This window comes from Carcharodon carcharias, chromosome 1 (assembly GCF_017639515.1).
Source record: "Carcharodon carcharias isolate sCarCar2 chromosome 1, sCarCar2.pri, whole genome shotgun sequence".
In the NCBI taxonomy this organism is placed as follows: Eukaryota; Metazoa; Chordata; class Chondrichthyes; order Lamniformes; family Lamnidae; genus Carcharodon; species Carcharodon carcharias.
Window position 1 is genome coordinate 181,458,953 of NC_054467.1, and position 19,579 is coordinate 181,478,531.

Sequence of the window (19,579 nt, forward strand, 5' to 3'; positions counted from 1 at the left end):
CCCGGCGCCCGTGTCCCGGGGAAACAGCTCGGCCTCAGTTTGTGACATTGTCTCTTCCCGCTCTTGTTTTATGAGTTCAAAGATTTTCCTGTAAACTCTTATATGAATTTAATGAAGGAGGCTGGAATGAGCTGACCTGGGTTAGGTGTCCGATCGGGTGTTGGTGGCATTTGGGGAGTGACTGAAACAAGTTGAAGAGAGTGCTCTTTCATGAGCTTTTTTTAATACTAATGTGTAAGAATGGTGTTTAGGTTGGGCTGGAGTGTCCACTGCATTGATAAACTAGGTCTAAAAAATGTTCAGCGTGCTGCCATGTTTTAATTTTATCGTCAAGAAACAGGTGTCAGCTTGGTGTCAAAGTTTGTTTTATAATGCACCCATGAGTGCCGTGGAGTATTTTAGTTTGTTAAGGTACTATATTAGTGCAAGTTGTTGTTGAGAAATCACTTTCTGTCTATTAGGGAATTGACCGATCAGTAATTGCTGTTTGCTCAGTTTGGGAAATCAGAATCTCTGGTTTAGGTGGTTTCAAATGGATCAGCAGTCTGTGTGTCCAAAACAATAATCCGGTCTTTGGAAAGGCAAAAAATACATCTTAAACTGGGGATGCGTTGCACCTTGAATAATGTTGTTGGGACGGCTATTCCTATCCTCACTTGGTGCTGAGACATTAATAATATGGAATGTTCTCACCCCATCATTGACCCTTCAAAAAGTGAAAAAGAAATCAAACCGTCAGCTTCACAGTACTGGATACCTAATAAGAGATATGCAGATACTAATTTTTCCTTAACCAACATTAAAAATGTGTATTTATACAGCACCTTTAACATAGTAAAGCATCACAAGGCATTTCACAGGAGTGTGATCAAACAAAATTTGATAATGAGCCACGTGAGAAATATGGACAGATGACCAAATGCTAGATCAAAGTGGTAGGTTTTAAACAGTCTTTTAAAAAAGTGAGAGAGGTAATAGTGTTTAGGGAGGGGGTTCCAGAGCTTAGTGCTCTAGACAGCTGAATTCATTGTTACCAATCATAGAGTGATGTAGGGAGAGTGGAGGTTAGAAAGATAGGGAGGTCATTTAACTATGTAGAAACCACTTACGCTTTACTGTTGTGAGGTTATCACAATTGTTAGATGAACAACTCCCAGCAGAATATTCCTTATGTAATGAAAACTAGCATTTTGGTTATGAAGTGCCAACTTTCACTCAAATATTTGAATGTTTATATATGACTAAATATATATAGAGAGAGTTGGAAACAAAAACAAAATATGCTGGAAAAACTTAGCAGGTCTATCAGCATCTATGGAGAGAAAAACAGAGTTAATGTTTTGAGTCCATATGACTTCTTCAGAGCTAAAGAGAAGTAAAAGTGTGATGAAATTTATACTGTTTAAGTGGGTGGGTGGGGGGTGGGGGTGCAGTTGGAGCAGGTGAAGCTGGATAGAAGGCGAACAATAGGTGGGGGCAAAGGAGAGATTGACAAAGATGTCTTGAACAAAAGGACAAAGAGGGTGTTAATGGTAGTGGTATACTGGCTAAAGGATGTGCTGTTAGTGTTATTAAGATAAGAAAACAGAATGTGATAATAGGACAAGGATAAACACTCTGAAAAGAACAACATAAACAAGTGACAGATGGCACTTGGAGATGTGGTGAGGGGAAGGGACGGTGGTGGGAAAAAAGATCAAAATTAGGATAAAAGGTGATGATAAAACAATGAATAAATAAGAAATAAGAATAAATAAGTGAATAAAAAGTAAAAAATAAAAATGAATATTGAAAAAAAGGTGAGGATAGAGGAGAGAGTTCATGGTCTGAAGTTGTTGAACTCAATGTTCCAGAAGGCTGTGAAGGGTCTAACTGGAAGAAGAGTTCTCCTCCAGTTTGCGTTGGGCTTCACTGCAACATCGCAACAGGCCGAGGAGGGGCATGAGAGCAGGATGGCGTGTTGAAATGGCAAGCGACAGGAAGGCTCAGGTCTTGCTTGCAGACAGAGCTAAAGTATTCTGCAAAGTGGCCATCCAGTCTGTGTTTGGCCTCTCCAATGTAAAGGAGACCGCTTTGGGAGCAGCGAATGCAGTCGACTGTTTTTGTTTCAGATTTCCGGCATCGACGATATTTTGCTTTTATCAGATGGAGTTTTCCTGGCTCAGCGAAAGACATAGGGCGGGATTTTCCGCACACACCCATCGCTGGGATCATCCTGTCCCACTGCAGGTCAATGGACTTCTGGCTGGGGCGCCACCTCACCCGCAACGGGTCCTGCCCGTGATGCGGCCAGAAAATCCCGGCCATAGCACGGCCCCAGTGCAACTTGGTATGTAGAGTGTGTATTACAATCTACACGTACCAGTAGATTGATAGTATTGTATAGTGGAACCAATAGCCTGGTAGGTAATGGAAGTCTCACGTCAAAACCTTTTGAAATGAAACTTTGACAATATGAAATATGGCTTGAGGCCACTGTTGATTTGGTAACTCTGAATCTGGTCTTCGCAGAATTCTTTTTACTAGTAAATAGGCAAATCAATGTGGCATCATGAGCTATTCATGCTTTTGCAACAGTTAATATTTCTCTCTTTTATATAGGTTTCAGTGCTGTATTTTGCCAGGAGTGCTGAATTGTCAGGGGTTCGTTCTGAGACAATTTCTGTACCACAGCAATTAACTTCTTTGCAACTGTGGCAGGAAATTGTTAAGAGACATCCAAGGTACAGCTATTAGAAAGCCTCAATTTTTTTCAGCAACACTGCTTATCTGATCTGGATTTCTTCTCTTTCTGCATGCAGTGCATATATCCTGATCATTTGATGAAGATAAGACTAGCAATTAAGAAGATTAACATTTGTTGTAGAGAGATGACTTGCCAAATTAAAATAAAGATCTCAGTTGTTCTTGGGCCTCTGACCTCTTTAAAACTATTTTCCAAGCTTTCCAATCTCCTAATATCTCCTTTGGCTCAGTGTCAATTTTTGTCTAACACCTTGGGATGTTTTCCTATGATATAAAGGCATTATATAAATCAAGCTGTTGAATATGTTCTTTAGAAACTCCTGAAATCCATAGAATTCATACTCACTGTACACTTCAGTATTCAAGAGGATGATTTTTCTTTAACATTTAGCATTCTGTTCTGTAGTATGACCTTTTGGGTATGTATGACATCTGGGTGGTTTTTACTTCTAGATTTTATTTTTAATACAGTGTCATTGACCACTTCCATAGTTGAACCTTTGTTTGCAAGCATAAAGGTAAATTTGGAGGATGCCTTGGAATTGAACAGAGAAGCTGATTCACATTTTTATGGTTTACTGGTTTTATCATATGCCCGCACCTGATGTTTCTTAACTTTGGAAGGTAGCATTTCCTACGTCACTTAACATTTCTAACTGTTTAATGGCCAAACACATTTATTAAACGGTAAAAGTATAAGTGACATAATGTAGCAATGACATAATGTAGATTTTTCAGTAGTTATTAAAGTTGTTCATTGTTTCAAGTAAACAAAATACTCTTTAGTGTATCTACTGCACCAAATTGCACACTCTTATGTGACGGTTCTTCACTTTTTTTGTCATAAGCTATCTGGCTTGATTATCATTCAACAAAGACTTCAGGCAGACTAAGAAATAATTTCACAAAATAACCAGGACTTAATATACTTAAACAGCTGTTTAAGTTCACTAGAGTTTCTAGTCAAATATACATTTAGAACAAAACCCACAAAATGTTTGTATCTGACCCAACTTAATCTAGAATTTAAATCCACCTATATTTATGCTTGTATTTGGATGCCTAGTGGAAGAAAGGTGATTAAAATATTATCTTAAACTGTAACATGTTTTTCTGAGAGTGAAGTTGGTTTTAAAACTCATGTAGCATGCCAAAATTCTTAAAAACTAATACCATGATTAAAAGAAACTCTGACACTCATTATCTCATACTTGCTTTATGCACTTCTCTGATTTACTAAAGTGTGTCATTAGCAGAGATCTAGGAGTAAACTGTGTTGGCTAGAATAACACATGAAGTGAATAATGATAATTATGGATAGGTATGAGAAAGGGGCAGTTTAGCGCTTTAATTTCACTCCAAATGTAGTCCGTGTGTTTATTCTACCATGAACTTCCCTCCTGTTCCTTCTTCTCAATACTTGTTGATACTTATGTGAAAGATCACTACACTCACTATCTTCCCTGGGGGGAAAAATATGAGATATTACTATAATCTTTAATTCCTCATCTTGATACATTTTGATCCAACTTCTTATAAAGCTGTCATATGACCCTGAATCAAATATATTCATTTGGGACTGTGATCCACTTGTCCACTATCCTGGCCTGAGAGAGTATTTGTTTGTTATTTCTAATCTTATTTCCAGGTTGTGTGTTTTGTACTTGTATCCTTCAGCCCTGTACTAATTTCCCTGAAAATACAACCAGGTCTACAACAGAATAGCAGAACAAGGGAGAAATTGTAGAGACTTGGGTCTATATTCCCTAGAGTTTAGAAGAATGGGAGGTGATCTCTTTGAAACATAAATTTATTAAGGAGCTTGACAGGATAGATTCTGCAGGGATATTTCTTCTGGCTGGAGTCTAGAATGAGGAATTACAGGCTCAGAATAAGGGGTTAGCCATTTAGGATTGAATGAGGAGAAATTTCTTCATGCAAATTGTTGAGAATCTTTGGGATTCTGCACCCTAGGGTATATTCAAAACAGAGATTGATAAATTTTTGGATATTAAGGAAATCAAGGGATATAAAGAGAGTGCAGGAAGGTGGAGAAGATTAGCTTGTTCATCCTTTGAGGCGAAAATGACCATATTAATCATCTGGAGTGTATGGTAGGGTTCCGGTGGGTACATAGGTGACTGCAAAAGTCTGTCTGTGCCCAGAAGGTTCTACTGCAAATGATTGGGTTTTGCATGATTTGCTGGCTGGGGATTTCTTCTTGCGTTTTCTTTCTGCCTCAGATATGCACTTGCTTTCGAAGGAGGCTGCAGTGTTTTTTGGCTGCGCCAGGTGCAGTGATCTTGGATGAGCTTTTCCCAGGACTCAAAATCACAACTTGTAAATGAAGCCTTGAGAGTGCCAAGTTTGACTGCAATGAGAGCGCACCCCAGACTCAAACCTCTCCATAGAAGTTTGTTTGATAATTGATTGTCAGGCATTCTGGCTACATGACCAGCCCAACTTAGTTGCGACTGTCTCAGTATGGTGTGGATGTGTGGCATACCAACTCTGGTGATCACCTCAATGACTAGTATTTTGACCTGCCATGATCTTATTGAATGGAGGAATAGGCTCAAAGGGTCAAATGTCCAAATCCTCTTATTTCAGCTGTTCATTTGTTTTTAATCTTCAAGGAGGGTCCTTTAATTTTTTCATGGGATTTCAGTCTCAGTGGCAAGGCTAGCCCATCCCTAGTTGTCCTTGAGAAGGTAATGAGCTGCCTTCTTGAAACACTACATTTCATCTGGTGTAGATACATCCACAGTTCTGTAGGAAGGGAGTTCCAGGGTTTTGACCCAGTGACAGTGAAGGAATATAGTTCCAAATCAGGATGGCATGTGGCTTGGAAAGGGACTTGCAGGAAATGGTGGTGTCCCCATGCGTTTGCTGCCCTAGTCCTTCGAGGTGGTAGGTGCTGTTGGAGTCTTGCCTGATAATTGAGAGTAGACTGATGGGGCAGTAATTGGTTGGATTGGAATTGTGCTGCTTTCTGTGGGGAGTCATGTGGCTATGGGAATGAGCAATTTGCCTTTACTCTGTTTTTTCCACAGGAAGTGGAGGGAAAATATGAGGGAAATCAAGCCGAGATTAGAGGGTATAAAGGGTAGACTGAAAAGTAGAGTTGAGGCCACAATCAGATCAGCCATGATTTTATCAAATGGTGGAGCAGGCTCGATGGGCTGAATGCCTACTCCTGCTCCTGATTCGTATGTTTGTATGTATCAGTTTTAGATTTATTCTGTCATCCAAGTTTGGAGTAGAATTCCAGGATGCTGGGCAGCAGATAGACCATGTTAAGTTGGATAGGACATGATACAGGAAGGAATGAGAAGGGGAAAGATAGAAGCATGAGAGTTGCTTATATGAGTCAAAATACATAGGCAGATTTGCTAGTGAAGGTTGTAGGAGTCATGTTGATATGAAAGCTGTGGTGGTGTAAACTGTGGTAACTAAAATAATCCACAGAATAGTTTAGAAAACCTGCTCAATCTGTTTGAAGAGTCAATAAATACCCCATGGATAAGAGAAACAGTTTTAATAGTGTATGTATTGCTACGAACAGTGTTACTTTTTTGATTAATAAAAATCAGTGTTGAAAATTCAGTGCATCATATATTAGGACAGGTAAATACTGGAAGTCAACGTAGCCAGCCTCCACCATGTCTGGTTTGGAGAATGGTTGCGACATTTTGTGAAATGTTGAAATATTGCATGATTTTTCTTAATAGTCATTTATATTCCTTTTTACAGTATGCACAGCACATATTCTCACATGAGAAGCCAAATTTTGTTCTAATCCATCTCTTATGGAAATCATTAATGCTGCCAAGTCTTTGGTGTACAGTGCATATTGCTACTCCCTTACACTTTGCCACACCAGTTGATGAAATACCTTGGGTGACAGTATTTCATTTAGCTGCCTTGTCATGGCTAAAATTGCCTAAGTGTCGTGGACAGGTTGCAGTGACTCAAAACTGTTTTATTTGGGAGGCCTGGAATCATATTTAGAGGGCATTATTGACCATTAATAGGAAGAGGAGGGAAAATTTAATTAAATGCAATGACATTTTTAATGTTAAATGTTAAATATCATAGGTATTTAGTACATTTTTCCTTTCTTACCTGGTCCACAGGCTTGGTACCATAAGGGATCATATCATTCTTGCTGTTCGTCAGGAATATATCATCTTGGGAGATCAGCTTTTGTTCCTCCAGCCAGGCGACGAGATCGCAGTTATCCCCCCTATCAGCGGGGGCTAACTCCTGGCATACATATGCAGGTATTTCCAGTTTCTCCTCAAATATTACTTCAGGTGCAGGAGGGCGCACATTAAAATTCCTGATGGAATCTTTAATTTTAGCCAGGTCCACTGATTCATTTGACGATTGCCTTTTGATTTTTCCCTTTCGTCCATTTGCATTTGGCTTTGTATCTTTATTATATGGAGCCATGCTATTTTAAGTAGTTTCACTGTAATCATAAAACATGACCAAATGAATGTGTATTTGTAAGACAGCGAATGCTAACAACTGCAGTAATGTTAGTTATTGGGAGAGGAGAATGTATCTGGCAGATGTCCTTTCTAGGAAATGGAACATTTTACATTGTTTGTACTTCGTGTCAGAATTAAGTACTGCCATGTTAGATGTAGGTTCAAGTTGTATCTGCACAATTTCAATAATGATCATAGCCTTAAATTTGTATAGAGTGGTTGATGGTGTATGTGTGATTCTTCGGTCATAATTAGACACTGCTACAATATTGTTAGTCAAAGGCCGCTGGCTAATGGCTGATGTGACTTGATACTTGTTAAGGTTTTCCTCAGTAGTCCTCCACAGGGAATTTTCACAAGAGGTGCACAATGAGTGCAGTTCATGGTCACATTAATTTAAAAAGTTCAACAGATTTTCCTTAAATGAATTCTTGGGGCATAGAGATTAAGGTTTGTGGAAGATTGTTCAAGTCCTGATTGTTCTCGGGGCAGGCGAGCGGTTGGAGGAGGAGGAGTGAGCAATGGAAGCACGTTGGGAGGTATACAGTTGGCGCTGTTAGTTATGAACTCTTCGAGCTCAGTCACTTGTGGGCTTAATGCACTGCTTAGAAATATTTAATTGTTTATTCAAAATTTACAGAGGCATGTCAACCTATGGGCTTTTCTTTGGTTTTGGAGACTGTCCCAGCCTAGCGATGTCACCAACTGGAAGACACTAGAATCTTGTGAATAATTATTTGTTATGATACTGAAATGCTATGAATGCCATGAGGCATCTTGGTATTTTCAAAAGTAGTCTTGAAATCTCAGAGACTACGACGATCAAATCTGGTGCTTAATTATAGTCGGTTCAGTGGTGTCCCTTGGCTTTAGAAGTGGAGGTACAGTATTACTTCAGTGTGCTCCCAAATTGTTTCTTTTGAATCATGACTTTTCGCTATTTTAATACTATAGTGGTAAGAAACGTTTTTTTTCTCTTTTGTGTTGCAAGCTTTAAAGTACTATCACAGAATGGTTTGTTAAAGTAAGTAAAATAATGAATTTGCATGACAACATTCTATAATGCCATTGTTATTTCTGTGACACTCTCAGCTCCGATCAGTTTAAGCCTGTGTCAGCATGAAGCAAATTAGTATTTCAATTTAAGTAATATTACTGGTTGTATCTGAAATTTGTAGGTATTTCTTCATTATTTAATCCTTTGTTTAGTGCATACGTTTTGAATGAATTTGCAATCTGTTGAAGTCTTCCTGATCCTGTATAAAAACCCCCTTCCTCTGCTTTTGACTGATTTGTACTGATTTATTTCCAAAAATGGCCTTTTTAGGGAACTTCGAGAGAATGAGTTGGACCAAGTGATAGTGACTGCAATTTAAAAATCATATAACTACAGTACAGAAAGTGTTAGAAGACAGAAAATTGTATCAAGCAAGTGGGAAAGGAGCCGAGAGATTTATAAACAGTTTTTTTTTCTTTATGAGCAATAGTAGACAATATCACCTCTATTAAGTTGATTAGTGTTATGTACAGTAACATTTCTGCTATTTTAAAATTGTATATTCTCCAATTGACTAGAAAGCCCCACCGCAGGCCTACTGAAAGATGTGTGATTATGAAGCAGAGCACACTCGCAATAGTATGCAATAGACCCAGACAAAACAATAACTTAAATTATAATAGTAAATATTTACCCACATTTTCCTTACATAAGGCAAAGTTTTCTGTTTCAACTCTAGCATCTGTGTATCATCATTATTCAGTGAGCTTGTATGATTTTACTTTTAAATTGGTTTTAAATAAGTCGAGTAGACCTAGCCCCTGTATGGTATTTTACACCTTCCCTTCACTACTGTTACTGCAATCATCCTCCTTTCTTTCCTCCTTCAATCTTCCTTTTCACTAACAAATCTGCCTTGAAGGAACCCTGTGTCAAATTTCAAATTGGATCAGCTATTCATTTTGGTGTGAGGGGGGAAGGGAAAGTTGTACAGTGGAACATTTTCTCACATTTTTCACTCGTCTTTATATTAAATACTGTAAGGTTACCATAATATATATGTTATGGTATATATTGGTTAATATATTGGTTACACAGTAAACCTCCTTTGATGTTTTGAGAACAGAGAAACAAATATCCCACTTCCCTATACTAGCACAATGATTCTAATTCACATTTGTGCATTCTTGTCATTTGACTGAGCTGTAAGTAATGTTAAATTATAAATATAACTTCAACAAATTTATACATAAGATTGTGTTGGCCTCTGATCCACTAGGCATTGGATTTGGACTGTTAATATTGATTTTACTTAGAGCTGATCGTTTTCTGATCTATACTGAATCACAAGTTGTAAAAGGAATAAAAGGCTCCTCACTTCTATCACAGTTTCTTCCCTCCCTTCAAGAGTTAACTTGTATCTCACTGCACTAAGAATCCCCTACTTGTGCAGTTAGACTATTACAACTTTATGATTTCAAGGCGCTGCTACCTTCTCATCAGGACTTGAGACTGAAAAGAGTGTTGATTCCAATGCTTTCTTCACAGGCCTGCAATTTGTAGCCTCAAACTGGAACTCATTCAAAGTTATGCTATCCATCCATACCTTAACTCTTAGTAAGTTCTATTCACCTATTTCCCTTGTGCTCAAAATAGCCTGGTGCAAAACTGTCTCAAAAGGCAATAATTGGTTTATAGAGACCACCCAGTTGGTCTGATAAATAGTTATCACCAGCAGGTAGACTTATTTTTTGTTTCCTTTCTCCAGTTACCATGTATGAATTGGATGACAAACCAAAGGATTTGATAAAAGTGACATATGAGAAGCTTTCCACAGATGAAGTTGCAGAATCAGTAAAATCTCCATCTTGCGGAGCAGTGTCTTTGTTTATTGGTAAGCTGTTAAATTGTCTAACTAGAATTCAAGCACAATATAATCAATGGCACACACTTTTTCTAGGCACCAGTTGAAATCCATAGTTATTGATTTTTACTGAATGGAGGTGAAAGGCTTAAATTTTAATATATTAGTTAACAATATTCCTGTGTAAGGTAATCTAGTTATAATATTGAACCAGCAACCCAGAAATCGAGTTCAAGGCAAAGTACTGCAGATGCTGGAAATCTGAAATAAAAACATAAAATGCTGAAAAAAATCAGCAGATCTGAAAACATCTGTGAAGAGAGAAACAGAGTTAACGTTTCGAGTTGTATGACCATTCTTCGGAGCTAAAGAGGGAATTAATAATGGAAAATAAGGAGATGGCAGATGAATTGAACAGATATTTTGCATCGGTTTTCACTATAAAGGATACAAGTAACATTCCAGAAATAGCTATAAATCAGGAAATGGAAGGGAGGGAAGAACTTGGGAAAATTACTATCAGCAGAGAAGTGGTATTGAGCAAATTGTTGGAGCGGTGGGCTGGCAAATCCCCAGTTCCTGATGGACCTCATCCTAGGGTTTTGAAAGAAGTGGCTAGTGAAATAGTTGATGTGTTGGTTTTAATTTTCCAGAATTCCCAAGATTCAAGGAATGTTCCATTAGATTGGAAAACAGAAAATGTAACTCCTTTATTCAAAAAGGGAGACAGACAGAAAGCAGGTAACTACAGGCCAGTTAACTTATCATCTGTCGTAGGGAAAATGTTAGAAGCTATTATTAAAGATGTTATAGCAGGGCACTTAGAAAATTTTAAGGCAATCAGGCAGAGTCAGCATGGTTTTGTGGAAAGGGAATCATGTTTAACCAGCCTATGGAGTTCTTTGAAGGAATTGCATGTGCTGTGGATAAAGGGGAACCGGTGGATGTACTGTACTTAGATTTCTAGAAGGCATTTGATAAGGTGCCACATCAAAGGTTATTGCAGATAGTAAAAGCTGGTGTAGGTGGTAATAGATTGGCATGGATAGAAGATTGGCTGGCTAACAGGAAACAGAGGGTAGCCATAAATGGGTCTTTTTCTGATTGGGGTAGATGTAACAGGTGCTGTGCCACAGGGATCAGTATTCAACTTTTTACAATTTACATAAATGACTTGGATGAAGGGACAGTTGCTGACTAAATTTGCTGATGACACAAAGATAGGTGGGAAAGTAAATTGTGAAGAGTCTGTAAGGAGGCTGCAAAGTGACATAGGTTAAATGAAGGGCAAAGACTTGGCAAATAGAGTATAATGTGGGCAAATATGAAATTGTCAATTTTGGCAGAAAGAATAAAAAAGAAACAAAAATAAAAAATGCTGGAAAAACTCAGCAGCCTTCTTCAGAAGAGTCATACAGATCCGAAACATTAGCTCTGTCTTTCTCTCCACAGATGCTATCAGACCTGCTGAGTTTTTCCAGCATTTTTTGTTTATGTTTCAGATTTCCAGCATCAGCAGTACTCTGCCTTTATATTAGAATAAAAAGAAGCATGTCATCTGAATATTGAGAGATTGCATGGCTCTGAGATTGAGGGATCTGGGTGTCCTAGTGCATGAATCACAAAAGGTTAGTATGCAGGTCCAGCAAGTAATTAGGAAAGCTAATAGAATGTTATTGTTTATTGCAAGTGGAATGGAATATTAAAGTAGGGAGATTGTGCTTCAGTTGTACAGGGTGCTGGTGAGACCACATCTGGAGTACTGTGTACAGTATTGGTCTCCTTATTTAAGGAAAGATGTAAATGATTTAGAAGCTGTTCAGAGAGGGTTTACTAGGCTAATACCAGGAATGGGTGGGCTGTCTTATGAGGAAAGGTTGGACAGGTTAGGCTTGTGCCCACTGGAGTTTAGAAGAGCAAGAGGTGACTTGATCAAAACCTTTAGGTTCCTGAGGGTTCTTGACAGAGTGGATGTGGAAAGGTTTTTTCCTATTGTGGAGACTCTAGAACTAAGGGTCACTGTTTAAAAATAAGGGGTTGCTCATTTAAAACAGATGAGAATTTTTTTCTCTGAGGGTCGTGAGCCTATGGAACCCTTTTCCTCAAAACACAGTGGAAGCAGTCTTTGAATATTTTTAAGGCAGAGCTAGATAGATTCTTAATTAACAAGGGGGTGAAAGGTTATCGGGGGTAGGCAGGAGGTTGCAATCAGATCTGCCATGATCGTACTGAATGGTGGAGCAGGCCTGAAGGGCCGATTGGTCTACTCCTGGTCCTTGTTCGTTTGCAGATCCTCGTAATGTCCTGCAGGAGGGGAGCTGGCCTATATGTGACATGCAGTGTCCTAGCAAGCCAGTATTAAGTTGTAAATAGCCACTACAAAATCCATAAAGAAGGAAGATATCAGACCAATTCAGACCTACAATCGCCAAACATTGTATCAATATTATGAAAAGTTTTCCTTGCTAAATTTAGGTTTTAGTACCAAATACAGAAAACTTTTTTCACAAGCTAGTCAAGCAGCAATCCGACTTGGTTGCTGACTCCTGAGCAGCTTCCAGACTTGACCTGCATCAGGTGGTGAGGGAACCAGTATGAGGAAGTAACTTGCATTATCTTATCTCGAACATTCTACCTGGCACAGACATGGCTGTCATCATAGAATTAATAGGAGTTACTGTAAGTCCATGTGAAGATAACATCTCATCTCCATAATATTTTTCATCATGTGGCATGGCACTACAGCTGTGCTAAGTGAGACAGACTAATGACAGATTCTGTAGCCCAAAAGTGGGCAGCTGTGAGGTACTGTGGACCATCAGCAGCAGCATCGAAATTGTACGTCATCACAATCTGATGGCCAGACGCATCCCACACTCCTTTGATCAACATTAAACCAAAGACCAACCTTGTTTTATGGAATCATAGAATGACACAACACATCAGGAGGTCATTTGGCCCATTGTGCCTGTGTCAGCTCTTTGAAAGAGAGATCCAATTAGTTCCACTTCCAAGAGTCCTGGAAAATTTGGAAGGAAAAATTTGCCTGTTTAAGTATTTTATCCAGTTAACTTTTTGAAAGTTATTGAATCTGCTTCCACCACTGAAAATTTCAATAGGACTGGAGATAGAGCAGCGGCTGAAGTCCCCAGAATGAGGTACCGACCTGGTGAAGCAACCAAGATTTCAAAACCTCGATTTTAAAATTCTCATCCAAGGTGTTTAAATTGCTCCATGTCTTCACCACTCCAGCCCTATAGCCTCCTGAAATCACTGCTTTTCTCCAATTCTGGCTTCTTGCACACTCACAGCTTTTTGCCCCATCACTGATAACTGTGTCTTCAGCAGCCTGGGCCCTAAACTCTGGAATTTCCTCCTTACACCGCTCTGCCTTTGTATCTCTCTCCTATTTTATGTAATCAAGGTTTTGATCATCTGTCCAAAGAGCTCATTAGGTGGCTCTGATTTTGACTGACAATGCTCTTTGGGATGTTTTTACCATATTTAAACATGCTATATAAATGTAAGTTGTTGTTGCATGCTAAACACACAAAGCAGTAGGCTATAGACAAAGCAAATCAATTCTACAACCAACAAATCTGGCTAAAGTTTTTTAACGCTACCATGTTTAGTCAAGAATGCTGGTGGACAGCCAGTCACCTAACAGGAGGATGCAGCTTCATGAACATTCCCATCTCAGCTATCTTGGAGCCTAACATGTGGTTACAAGAGACAAAGCTGAAACATTTGCAAGTTTCTTAAATTGTTGAGTGGATAATTCCTTCAGAATTCCTTGTCATGGATTCCAGGGTCCAGACAACTTGGATCACTCCATGTAACATTGATAAGCCACTGACTATGCAGCACATAAAAGTTATTGGCCCTGACAACATTCTGGATGTAGTGTTAAAAACCTGTACACCAGATCTAGCTGCTCCCTAGCTAAGCTGTTTCAGTGCAGCTGTGAAACTATATCCGCCTGACAGTGTGGCAAATTACTCAGCTATGCTCCATCCACAGAAAACAGGAATAGGAATAGGAAAAGGAACATGAACGTGGCTGAAGAGATGGTGTGAGGGGGAGGGTTTCAGATTCCTGGGACATTGGGACCGGTTCTGGGGGAGGTGGGACCAGTACAAACTGGACGGGTTACACCTGGGCAGGACCGGGACTGATGCCCTAGGGGGAGCATTTGCTAGCGTGTTTGGGGAGGGTTTAAACTAAAATGGCAGGGGGTTGGAAACCTATGCAAGGAGCCAGAGGAAGGGGAATCAAGGACAAGAACAAAAGACAGAAAAGGGAATAAGAAAAGTGGTAGGCAGAGAAATCAAGGGCAAGGATCAAACAGGGCCTCAGTGAAAAATAGTGGGAATGGGACAAGTAATAGTGAGTACAGATATTAGCTCTGACGATGTGGAATCTGTATGGGTAGATCTGAGAAACACTAATGGGCAAAATTGTTAGGGTTGTATATAGATCCCAAACTGTAGTGGTGATGTTGGGAATGGAATTAAACAGGAAATTAGAGACGTATGCAATAAAGGAACATCTGTAATTATGGGTGACTTTAATATGCATATAGATTAGGCAAATCAAATTAGTAACAAAACTGTAGAGGAGGAATTTCTGGAGTGTATACGGGGTGTTTTTCTGGACTAATATGTCGAGGAACCAACTAGAGAACAGGCCATCCTAGACTGGGTATTGTGTAATAAGAAAGGAATAATTGGCAATCTAGTTGTGCGAGGCCCCTTGGAGATGAGTAACCATAATATGATAGAATTCTTCATGAAGAAGGAGAGTGATGTGGTTGATTCTGTGACTAGGGTCCTGAATCTTAACAAAGGAAACTACGATGGTATGAGGTGTGAGTTGGCTATGATGGATTGGGAAATGTTACTTAAAGGGATGACAGTGGATAGGCAATGGCAAACAATCAAAGAGCTCATGGGTGAACTGCAACAATTGTTTATTCCTGTCAGGCACAAAAGTAAAACAGGAAAGGTGGCCACACCATGGCTTACAAAGGAAATTAGAGATAGTATTAGATGCAAGGAAGAGGCATACAAATTGGCCAGAAAAAGCAACAGACCTGAGGATTGGGAGCAGTTTAGAATTCAGCAAAGGAGGACCAAGGATTGATTAAGAAGGGGAAAATAGAGTACGAGAGTAAGCTTGCGGGGAACATAAAAACTGACTGTAAAAGTTTCTATAGGTATGTGAAGAGAAAAAGATTGGTGAAGACAAATGTAGGTCCCTTACAGTCAGAAACAGGGGAATTTATAATGGGGAACAAAGAAGTGGCTGACCAGCTAAATACATACTTTGGTTCTGTCTTCATAAAAGCGGACCAAATAACATACCAGAAATGTTGGGGAATGCAGGGTTTAGTGAGAGGGAGGAACTGAAAGAAATCAGTATTAGTAGGGAAATGGTGTTGGGGAAATTGATGGGATTGAAGGCCGATAAATCCCCAGTGCCTGATAATCTACATCCCAGAGTGCTTAAGGAAGTAGCCCTAGAAATAGTGGATGCATTGGTGGTCATCTTCCGAGATCCTATAGACTCTGGAACAGTTCCTACAGATTGGAGGGTAGCTAATGTAACCCCACTATTTAAAAAGGGAGGTAAAGAGAAAACAGGGCATTATAGACCAGTCAGCCTGACGTCGGTAGTGGGGAAAATTCTAGAGTTCACTATAAAAGATTTAGTAGCTGAACACTTGGAAACAATGGCAGAATCAGAGAGGGTCAACGTGAATTTACGAAAGGGAAATCATGCTTGACAAATCTACTGGAATTTTTCGAGGATGTAACTCGTAGAGTTGATGATGGGGAGACAGTGGATGTGGTTTATTTGGACTTTCAGAAGGCTTTTGACAAAGTCCCGTATAAGAGATTGGCGTGTAAGATTAAAGTGCATGGGATTGGGGCTGGTGTATTGAGATGGATAGAAAACTAGTTGGCAGACAGAAAACAAAGAGTAGGACTAAACGGGTCTTTTTCCAAATGGCAGGCAGTGACTAGTAGGGTACTGCAGGGTTCGGTGCTGGGACCTCAGTTATTCACAATATATATTAATGATTTAGATGAGGGAACTATATGTAATATCTCTAAATTTGCAGATGACACAAAGCTGGGTGGGAGGGTGAGCTGTGAGGAGGATGCAGAGATGCTTCAGTGTGATTTGGATAAGCAGAGTGAGTGAGCAAATGCATGGCGGGTGCAGTATAATGTGGATTAATGTGAGGTTATCCACTTTGGTAGCAAAAAAAGGAAGGCAGATTATTATCTGAATGGCTATAAATTGAGAGAGGGGAATGTGCAACAAGACCTGAGTGTCCTCATACACCAGTCGCTGAAGGTAAGCATGTAGGTACAGCAGGCGGTAAAGAAGGCAAATGGTATGTTGGCCTTCATAGCCAGGATTCGAGTACAGGAACAGGAATGTCTTGCTGCAATTATACAGGGCCTTGGTGAGACCACACCTGGAATATTGCGTACAGTTTTGGTCTCCTTGTCTGAGGAAGGATGTACTTGCTATAGAGGGAGTGCAGCGAAGGTTTACCCGACTGATTCCTGGAATGGCGGGACTTACGTATGAGGAGAGATTGAGTTGGTTAGGATTATATTCGCTGGAGTTCAGAAGAATGAGGGGGGATCTCATAGAAACCTATAAAATTCTAACAGGACTACAGGGTAGATGCAAGAAGGATGTTCCTGATGGTGGGGGAGTCCAGAACCAGGGATGACATTCTGAGGCTACGGGGTACACCATTTAGGACTGGGATGAGAAGCAATTTCTTCACCCAGAGAGTAGTGACCCTGTGGAATTTGTTACCACAGAAAGTAGTTGAGCCCAAAACATTGTATGTTTTCAAGAAGGAGTTGGATATAGCTCTTGGGGCGTAAGGGATCAAAGGATATGGGGAGAAAGCGGGAGCAGGCTATTGAGTTGGATGATCAGCCATGATCATAATGAATGGCGGAGCAGGCTCGAAGGGCCTAAAGGCCTTCTCCTGCTCCTAGTTTCTATGAATTTGTCAAAGAAGCTGTTCCAATTCTTTGAAACTGTAAAGGACATGGTAGGTGGTATTTTAATGCCTTGCAGACTATTCTTGTTTTCTATGAAAATATTTTGTTCATAATTCATTTGCTTCTGTGAATTATTTTATTTGTAATTAAATCTGGACAATAATTTGAATTAACAAAATATGTTGTGGATATTAGGCTTTTGGGTTCTTGAATCCATTTTACTTAAGATATTTCTGATTTCTATATTACAAACTACTTTTGTAGGTCTGAAACGTTAACCCTTCCTTCACACTGTACAGATGTTGCCTAGCAGGTTGAGTGTTTCCAGCTTTTTCTTCTTTTGTTATAAGTGAGAATTGGCAATCATCCTACTCTTTGATCTTCTCCCATCACAACTTGTTGATATTCTCGCATCAGGTACCATCTGTAGTTTAGAAAATGGCTGGTAATCTGTGCCCCAGCCCTGACTTCTGATATTACGAAGATATAACTTGATAACTGCTTTATTTTCCTCCATTTAATGTAAAGTGCATGCTCCTTACACTATGCATTCTTATAACATCAAGGCTAAGACCTGTGCACTTACTGGGTTTCTCCTAAGTTTCTTCCATGTAGTATTCACTTATGCTGCTGCTGATGGTCCACAGTACCTCACAGCTTCAAACACCATTCCTCTGGCTTTGACCTCTTAACCCACCCTGTAACGTTGCTGTACTATTTTACTTATTTTTCTTCTCACATGGAATTTAGGTGTTGCTGACAAGGCCAGCAGTTATATTATCCTTGAGAAGCTGATGGTGAGCTACCTCTTTGAACCTCTAAAGTTAGTGCCGTGGGCGTCCCCCCACAGTGAATTTGGGAGGGAGCTCCATGATTTTGAGCCAGCAATGATGACAAAACAGCAATATCCTTTTAAATCAGGTTGTGTGTGACTTGGAGGAGAACTTGCAGGTGGTGTTTGCTAACATTGTTTTTCTAGGTGATAGAGGAACCAAGTTTGGGAGGTGCATAAAAGACATCTTAGCACGTTGCTACAGTATATCTTGTAGATGGTGCACATTGCAGCCAAGGTGCACCAATGGTGGAAGGAGTGAATGTTTAAGTTGGAGGATAGGGTGGAAATCGAGCAGGCTGCTTTGTCCTGGATAGTGTTGAGCTCCTTGAGCCTTGTTATAGCCACATTCATCCAAGCAAGTGGAGAGTGTTCCATCACACTTCTGACCTGTGCCTTGTAGACTTTGGTGAGTCAGGAGGTGAGTCACCAACCATACAATACCCAGCCTTTGGCCTGCTGTTGTAGCCACAGTATTTATGCGGTTGATCCAGTTCAATTTCCGGTCAGTGATAACCCCCAGGATGCTGACGGTGGGGCATTCAACAGTGGTAATGCCATTGAATGTGATGCCAAGGTAGTTAAAGTTTCTCTTGTTGGAGATGGTCATGTGTAGCATGAATGTTAGTTGCCACTTATCAGCCCAAACCTGAATGTTGTCCAGGATTTGCTGCATGTGGGCATGGAATGCTTTAGTATCTGAGAAGTTGCAAATAGAAATGAATCTTCAGCAAGCATCACCGCTTCCAATCTTATGATGGAAGGAAGGTCATTGATGAAGCAAGGGCCTAGGATATTGCCCTGAGGAACTCCTGCAGTGGTATGCTGGGGCTGAGATGATCAGTTTCCAAAACCACAACCATCTTCTTTCATGCTAGGTATGACTCCAATCATATCCCAGTTCCCATTGACTCGGCTTTACTTGGCTATGTGATTCCACACTTGGTCAAATGCTGCCTTCTTGCCAAGGACAGCCACTCTCACCTCGGGTCTGGATTTTAGCTCTTTTGCCTGTGTTTGGACCAAGGCTGTAATGAGGCCGAGAACCGAATCATTCTCGCAGAACCCAAACTGAGCATTGATGACCAGGTTATTGGTTCATAAATGCCACTTGATCTTATTACTTATGATACCTTTCATCACTTTACTGATGATTGCGAATAGACTGATGAGGCGTTAATGGGTTGGGTTGGATTTATAATGTTTTCAAGGACAGGACATACCTGGGCAATTTTGTTGGATAAATGGCAGTGTTGTAAATGTACTGGAATAGCTAGCTAGAACCATGGCTAGTTCTGGAGAACTGGTGTTCAGTACTATAGCCAGGATGTTGTCAGGGCCCATAGACTTTGCTGTAAGCAGGGCGCTCAGCCGTTTCTTTATCATATGGTGTGAAATGAATTGGTTAAATGCTGGCTCCTGTCCTGCTGGGTACCCCAAAAGGAGACCAAGATGGGTCGTCCATCAGCAGTTCTGGATGAAGCTGATTACAAATGCTTCCTTGTCTTTTCATTCATGTGCTGGATTGCCATCTTTGAGGCTGGGGATGTTCATGGAGCCGCCTTCTCCCATTTAGCTGTTTAATAGACCAGCACCATTCATGACTGGACG

At 40.1% G+C, this 19,579-nt stretch overlaps 2 protein-coding genes across 3 annotated transcripts in view; both read left to right on the forward strand.

Moving 5' to 3' along the window:
* The window catches only part of LOC121284735 (molybdopterin synthase sulfur carrier subunit), a 57,305-nt gene that overhangs the window by 289 nt on the left and 37,437 nt on the right, over nucleotides 1-19,579 (forward strand). For both annotated transcript variants that reach the window (XM_041200290.1, XM_041200297.1), the window contains exons 2-4: nucleotides 2,602-2,723; nucleotides 6,882-7,028; nucleotides 10,007-10,132. In XM_041200290.1, the coding sequence (XP_041056224.1) occupies nucleotides 2,602-2,723; nucleotides 6,882-7,008 (249 nt within the window). In that variant the 3' untranslated portion in view covers nucleotides 7,009-7,028; nucleotides 10,007-10,132. The remainder of the gene's footprint in view (nucleotides 1-2,601; nucleotides 2,724-6,881; nucleotides 7,029-10,006; nucleotides 10,133-19,579) is intronic.
* The window catches only part of LOC121284725 (molybdopterin synthase catalytic subunit), a 49,023-nt gene continuing 39,256 nt past the window's right edge, over nucleotides 9,813-19,579 (forward strand). The window contains exons 1-2 of the mRNA XM_041200280.1: nucleotides 9,813-9,855; nucleotides 10,007-10,132. Of these exons, the coding sequence (XP_041056214.1) occupies nucleotides 9,828-9,855; nucleotides 10,007-10,132 (154 nt within the window). The 5' untranslated portion in view covers nucleotides 9,813-9,827. The remainder of the gene's footprint in view (nucleotides 9,856-10,006; nucleotides 10,133-19,579) is intronic.